The following is a 7946-nucleotide window of genomic DNA, read 5'->3' on the forward strand; positions in this document are numbered from 1 at the left end:
TTATACGAAGAATCATTTTTTGATCTATGTATTTTAATTTTAGTCTCTAACTACTATTCTATTATTAATTTAAAAAAAAAACCCATTATTTATTTAAATTTCTACTAAAGTTTTTGTAGCATAATCTTAAATCATTACATTAAATTTATTGCCGTTATAATACTACTTTTGATTCAAAGAGAATATTCCAATGACTATATTTAAAATCCATCGCAAGCAAATGGATTAAAATTAGACATTAAAACTACATAAACTAAAACATCCAACAAACCAAAGAATGTCTACCTACTCTACTAAGATTACATTAACCACGTCTTACGTATATACAATAATTCAGTAAATGATGCTATTTTATTGTTCTCAACTGGCTACAGTTAATATTATTTCAAAATCCTAATTTGCTACAATATTTACTATTTGTCACAAATTTTTACTATTTTATATTTAAAAAATTTCTTTTAACTATTCCCTCACAATATTTACTATTTTCTTCTCAAACTAAATTAATTTATATCTTAAAATACATATTATTATAACTCTCATCCCTAACATAAAAAGTTGTGTGAAGTACACATTAACCGAATTAAGTATGAGACCCCACATTGGCGTTTAAGAAAAAGATCCGAAGTTAGCGTCAAACAGCTTTAGCCTCACTGTCATGTGCTTAATGGAAACACACTTCATTATTATAACTCATTATATATTATTATCATAATCATCCATCTTCCCTTTTCTTAATTATATTATATTTTCCAAATTATTTCGCCGAATTTTTGTCCACTAAACTTAATTAATTACACTCAACCTAAGCCTTTTAATTAAATTATTAACCTCTCTACCATCTTCTTTAAATAATCTATTAATTATTCTCCCTAACCAATATCTCTCTTATCCTAATCCTAAACATTAAAACTAATCTCCTTTCCTCGAATTAACTTTCTAAATTTATATATATAATATCTGAAAATATAGTTTGATTCAATAGGTTGTGTATGTCAAGTTTGTATTTTAATTTTTAAGATTATTAAATTTTATGTAAGTTATTCGACTTCGAGGTGTCGATTCTATGCAATATTGAAATTAATTAATGGTTCTTTTTCTTCAAATTAAGAATACATAAATTGCGTATATAGGTGCATTTATACTTGTGGAATTGAGTTTCCTTATAAGATTTATTAAGGAAGCTAAGCAAATAAAGTTATCTTGATGCTTGTATCTTTATTTAATGTTTACACTATGATAGGTTAAGTAATTAAATAAATAGGAACCTAGTTTTTTGTTTTTAATGAACAATATAAAGAAATAAAAAGATACATCGGTTTTCATGCATATTTTAATAAACTATTCAATGATTCGAAATTCTAAAAGTAATTGAGTTCATGAAACCCATAACCTTAACAATATTCATGGGGACATCCACCGTAGTTTTTGACCCAATGTCGTCTATTACTCTATTAGACATAGCTTATAATATGTATATACTTTATGTTTTATTTGTTTATTAGGACATTTATTACAATTCATATTTCTCCTCATCTCTTTTAACACATAATTTGTTTGCTTTGGGGAGGATCCGAATATAATTTGTTGTTTAACCCGACCCAAAAAAGATTGGTTTGAACTTTGAACTTTGAAGAGTATATGTTCATTTGACGGCTTGGAAAAAAACAATAATATATAATCACATACACTTCCTATATATATTTTCTAATAAATAATCATGTGTTTGTCAACTTTTTATTATATTACTCTTTTTCTTTGTCTAAGAATTACATAAATACGTATATCCAAGTTTTGATTTCAATTTTTCTTTAAAAAGTATGTTAGTCAGTAGAATTTGGTTACCAAATTTAAATGTTTCGTTAAAAAGAAATAAAAACTAGAAGTACAAAAATAAGTATAATTCTAAGAATAAAATAGTTATATGATACCTTAACTTTTAGATAGATTTTGTTTTACTTTTCTTTTTCAATATTCGTGAGTTTTTGGACTACTTCTGACTAATTTTGTGAGACAACTTGTCTGATGCTATAATATTTGGATGTTAAGAAAACTCGTGGAAAATTAGTTACTAAACAAATCGTCACTATAGAGATTGTTATTCATTTCTAGTTGGTTATTAGTTATATTTCCAATCTTAATAAGTAATACTAAATTGCATACATTTTTCGTAAAAAATATGTTTTTAGTATCATGTGACGACTTAAATTTGAGTATGAATATATGATGGACAACACACAAATAAGGTTATGTGTAGAGTGTACTCAACTTCTTCTATATGAGTTTCTTACTAAGAAATAAAATATTTTAGATGTAATATGTTAACTATATAATTTAGGTTAACTCTCAAAAGTTCAACTAAAATGTATTTAAAATTTTGTGTCTAAGATCTTTAAACATTCCATATCAGAAGTCACAAGCTGAAGTTCTAACTTTTTATTTTTGTTAAAGTCAAAAGATAACTTCGGAATTATAAGCCACGCGTCTAATATTGAGAATGATGTTGATCTTTTATTTTTAACATATACGTGTTGGTTTTCCTTGATTCGCCTTCTAATTATTGTTTTCATTTTTTAAAGAAAAACCACCAAAGTTGTAACCAAATTTATTTGAAAAATCACTTTTACATAGATTTTCAAATATTTATTTAATTTTTAAAATATTAACACAAAATAGTTAATAAAAATATAGAAACTCAAGGATGGAATAATGTTTATAAGTTTACTTTTAAAAGAAGAAAAACAAAATGAAAACTTTGTGCTATGATCCCATATTTCTTTTATGAAAAATTGTGTAAGCACACTCTTTTTTTCTATTATTCATTTTCTACTAATATTAAAAAAAAAAAAAAAAAAAGAAAAGAAAAGAGCCAAATTTTAAAACTAAAAGAATTGAAAGTTTCAGTAAAAATTGAAGTGTAAAGTGAAGACTATAAACTAATATGAAACGTGACAGAAAACCAAAAAAAAGACACCTAAAGTTTTGATGTTTCTACGTAACTTTGAAAAGGTTCATATTCTAAATAAAACGTGTGAGTTTCCCCTTTACTTCAATCCTTGATTGAGAAGAATGAAATGTAACACAAAATAATAATATTATTAATAAAAACAAAATAGTAACGGGTCGGGTTTTTCTTTTTGTCCACCCACCAACTTTACACAAACCCACTTTCCCAGAAGTACCCTTCCCATATTTTATAAAATTATAAATTAAAATTCCTTCTCTTATAATATAAATATGAAATCCCCAAACACTCCCTTTTCAAATTTCCCAATTTCCCCCAATGAACATTCACAATTTTTCTTCTTCCCCTTCCACTTCCGAATCCTCTTCCTCCGATTCCTCTCTCTCCGGCAAGCCTCCCCCCCAAACCTCCCCCATCCCCGATAAAATCAAGGGCCCATGGAGCGCCGAAGAGGACCGGGTCCTTACCCGACTTGTCGAACGCTACGGCCCTAGAAATTGGTCCTTAATTAGTCGCTATGTAAAAGGCCGCTCTGGAAAATCCTGCCGCCTCCGTTGGTGCAATCAGCTCTGTCCGGGTGTCGAGCATCGCCCTTTCTCTCCCGCCGAGGATGACGCCATCATCGCCGCCCATTCCCGCTACGGTAACCGTTGGGCCACCATTGCCCGTCTCCTCCCCGGTCGGACAGATAATGCGGTAAAAAACCACTGGAATTCCACTCTTAAACGCCGTGTCAAAGACGACCGACGAAACTCCTCCAGTAATCACACTTCCGAGGTCGGCGGCAGCGGTTCGTTTCTCGCAGTCGATGATGATCCATTGACCGCACTGACGCTTGCTACTCCAGGAATCGTTGGCGGTGGTGAGGTGGTGCGGGAGACCGACCGCGTAAGTGAGAGTCTACCGACGGGATTCTGGGAAGTGATGAAGGACGTTGTAGCGAGGGAAGTGAGAGAGTACATGACGACGACGTTTTCGGAAAATCCGGGATTTCGTTAGAAGGGTTTAGGGGGGCTAATATGTAAATTTACAATTTTTATTTATGGATTTTAAAATGTGTCAATTTAGATTAATTTTTGGGGGGGGGATAAAAAATGGTGGCGGCTCTTTTTACAAAAGTTGTGTGCGTCACAGCCTGTCACGAACGCAAAACGGTCACCGTTTATTATTATTCTTTTGGGCTTAAAATAGGAAAAGAAAAAACCATCCTTTTTTCTTCTTTTTTTTTTTTTAAAAAAAAATTTAGCAACTTGGTTTGAAAACAAAAAGCCCACCAATCACTTAACTCCACGTCGACATGCACTTGCAAGTGGCGGACTTTTGCCTTTTTCTGTGTTCTCTCGTTCACACTCATGCAAACCATGCAAAAATTATGTGGAAATCCTATATAATAAATAAAAATAGGCTTATTTAATAAAATTCATTTTTTTTTCTTCTAATAATTCTCTGTTGGTGATTAATATCGAAATAATATTAACTTCAAAGCAAGAGGTTAGGTTCAACTCTTTTCATGGCATATTTTTTAAAAGAATAATTGAAGTGGTAAAGTATATATTATTTGTATGGACTTATTTGTCCTTCATTCTCATTTACTTTCTTTCTTTCTTTCTTTCTTTACCATTGAATAATGGTGTATTGTTTTTATTAATTTCAAGTTAAAAGTCAGTTATGTGATTGAAATTCAACAACAATAAAAGAAATATAATTTTTTGTCACATATTGTATTCTCTTTTTCATTCTTTTTCTTACTTTATGTTAAAACAGCAGATGAAGAATGCATGTTTTGATCTTAGGGTCAGCAGATACATATTTTTTTATGGTAAAAAAAGATTAAAAAAAAAAAAAAAGGTTTTGCATTTGAAATTTTTATATTTAATTAATCATTCTTTATGCATCTATTTTATATTACTTTAAAATAATTACATCAAAATTTAATTTTGGTCTATAAAATTGCATTAAAATTAAATTATAGAGTATGAATTTAACTGCTCCAATATATATAGATATATTTATTGAAACAATTTAATATATATTTACTTTTTATTTTAATTTAATATATTAGTTTATATAACCACATATATATTCACTTATTTTTAAATAAAAAAAAATGGGTACAATAAAAAATTCAATCAATTAATTAATTATATTTGTTGTTAGTTGGTGATCATTTTGATTAATGTAATATGAATTTCTTTTTTAATAATTATAATTAATTTATCATTGATTAATACATCATAATTATACATACATTCATCAAATTTATCATATAAAATTACACATTTTACAAATATTTGTAATTAGTAATTTAATTATTATTATTATTTGATTGTTAAAAAATTAAATTTTTATCAAAGTTTTGAATTTGGTTTATTGTTTATCGATTAATATATTAAAATTTTATATAAATTTCACGGTTAATTTTAGAAATGAAATAAAAAAAATATTATTTTCATACATTCTTAATTAGTAATATTTCTAAGCAATCTCATTCTCAAACTAAACATTTCAAGCATCATTAATAATACCTAACAATTTTATTCTGATTTCAAATTTTAGTGGGTTAGACTTTTAATAAATCTTAAATTTAGTCTTTATTATTATTTTATTATAGATTTTATTATTACTTTTTACTTTTTATTAGCATTTGACTATCAATTTTAAAAATATATCCACATGTTGGGTTTCTTTTCATGAAAATATGATTATTTAATCAATTTTAAATAAAAGTTGATTTGAAGAGACTAAAATTTTCAAAGTATATAAACCAAGATGATATTTTAACCTAAATTAAAATTAATAATATAAACATTGCAGTTCCGAACTAGACGATCTTAGTCATGTGGTTGATGCAATTAGGCATCGACTAGACAAAGGATTGATCAAACATTATCTTTTGATCCCTATCTTACCATTTGCATATTAAATCATAGTCATTTATTTTTCTGTCACGAAACCGAAGTGCTCTTTTTTCTAACATGATTGAGTGTTCATTATCTATATGTACAATTTTAGACTTTTGTAGCACATGAAAAGTTAAAAAGACTTAAAAGAACACATATCACCTTTGTTTGTCTCCTCCAAAATAAAGAAATAAGTAAAGAGTTTTCAAACAAAATAATATATCAAATCATCCTTTATATTCTATGACGCCCATATCAAACTCTTTACAAATTTAGGTTTACATCAATAAACGTATAAAAGTTAGAATTACAAATTTAATTAGTCTCCTAGTCCTAAAAATATATGGCTAATTGGTTTCTAAACTTTTAATTTTGGTTATGTTATGTACTTAAACTTTAATTTTTTTTCTCTAATTTAAGGACCTATTGAATTAACACAATTCTGATAATTTGTAAGATTAAATTTGTAATTATAACAAAGATATAGATAACCTTATTTCATGATAATAGAGAAAATTTACACCAAATTCACTTTTTTTAGTGCACTATATATGCTATTATGCTTAGACTCTGACTAATTCATTAATTGAATTTGTATATGCTTGTTTTTAATTAAATTACGTTATTATTGTTTATTGAATTTCTTCGAATACACCAAAATGAACTATTATATTTATAAAAAATAGCAAATTATTATCATCTATATATTATATTGAATTGCCAAAACTTGGACTAGATTTTTAAAAACAATATCTTTAGCAAGTATACGATAAATTTTATATAAATCTATCGAAAAAAAGAGAGATCTTTTTTAGAAATAAATACATATGCAAAATTCAAACCTCCTCCTTAAGTGACACAAATTATTGTTAGGACAAAAAATAATAATTTTAGAAAACTCTAAAAGGGAACATAAATGTTTGGGTTTTTTTTTTTAAAAAAAAAATAATGATAATAATAATAATAATAAAACAAAAATATATACAAAAATTCAGTAAATAATATTGTAATTTCTTATTTATATTTTGTGATGAGTGTCTCTCTCATCTTTCAACTATGCCAACCTCTAACATTTTTAATATTTAAGAAAACAAAAACTGATTAGTTTTAGAGTTTTTTCTAAAATAAAAAAAAAAAAACTATAAACTTTTTACTTTTCATAGAACAAAATTACTAAAAAAAACAAAATTAATTATACTTTACCTTTTTCTTTGATGCATGTATAATAATTCCACATAAATTGATTAATAGGAAATTATTAATAAAATTCCCCAGTCAATTTAATTGGTATACATAAAAATAAAATACAGATCTCTAAAAAGTGTTACAATAAAATAGATCAAATTTCTTGTTTATGATATTTATTTTAGTAATTTTTACGAAAAATATTATTTTGTCATATTGTTGGTTTATAAGATATATGAACAATATCTAAAACTAAAGTTGAACATAATTTTTTGTTTTTGGATCTGAAGTTAACATAAATCTATTTAGTACTTAAACTTTTGACATTGAAAATTTAAAAGTTTGAAGAAGAATAAAAAATAATAATATAAAACACCATGGATACTTTTTCTTTCCAATAAATAAAAAGAATAAACATAAAAAAGAAAAGTAACAAAATTAAGTTAAGTTAGTGTTTCTTTATTAAAAGTAATCTTATACCTTAATATCTAAGGTATGTGCTCCTCTCTAAGTATTTTCTTTTTTTATATTTATAAAGTAAAAATTACAATTATTTTTAAATAACAAAATAAACCAATATTTTTACAAAATATTACGGTATATCTTCTTTGTCTATCCATGTTAGAAACAGATAACGTCTATCTTAATCTATTACATATATAGTGGTATTATGTTATATTTGTAAATTTTTTCATAAGTGGTCATTTAAAATAGTTTCTAAACAAATAATGACATATTTTGGAGTAATTTTGAAATGATTAGTATCATTTTTATTATTATCAAAATTATGTGAAAATAAATATTAAATAAAATTTACGTTATAAACAAGTTTGAGAATGATTCTTATTAGATATTTTTTGTTGCTTTTAAAATCATTTCTAAACCCATTTTTAATT

The 7946-nt window shown here is 26.0% G+C and overlaps 1 protein-coding gene across 1 annotated transcript; it reads left to right on the forward strand.

Moving 5' to 3' along the window:
• The first annotated feature begins 3229 nt into the window (after positions 1-3229).
• LOC103493514 (transcription factor MYB73-like) lies at positions 3230-4680 on the forward strand. The gene has a single exon (XM_008454281.3). It carries the CDS (start codon positions 3284-3286, stop codon positions 3962-3964), a length of 681 nt encoding a protein of 226 aa, XP_008452503.2. The 5' UTR covers positions 3230-3283; the 3' UTR covers positions 3965-4680.
• Positions 4681-7946: the final 3266 nt, after the last annotated feature.

This window comes from Cucumis melo, chromosome 7 (assembly GCF_025177605.1).
Source record: "Cucumis melo cultivar AY chromosome 7, USDA_Cmelo_AY_1.0, whole genome shotgun sequence".
Lineage (NCBI taxonomy): Eukaryota > Viridiplantae > Streptophyta > Magnoliopsida > Cucurbitales > Cucurbitaceae > Cucumis > Cucumis melo.

Excerpts from the sequence above, each read along its gene's own strand:
- LOC103493514 (XM_008454281.3), top strand. The coding sequence starts at position 3,284 with ATGAACATTCACAATTTTTCTTCTTCCCCTTCCACTTCCGAATCCTCT.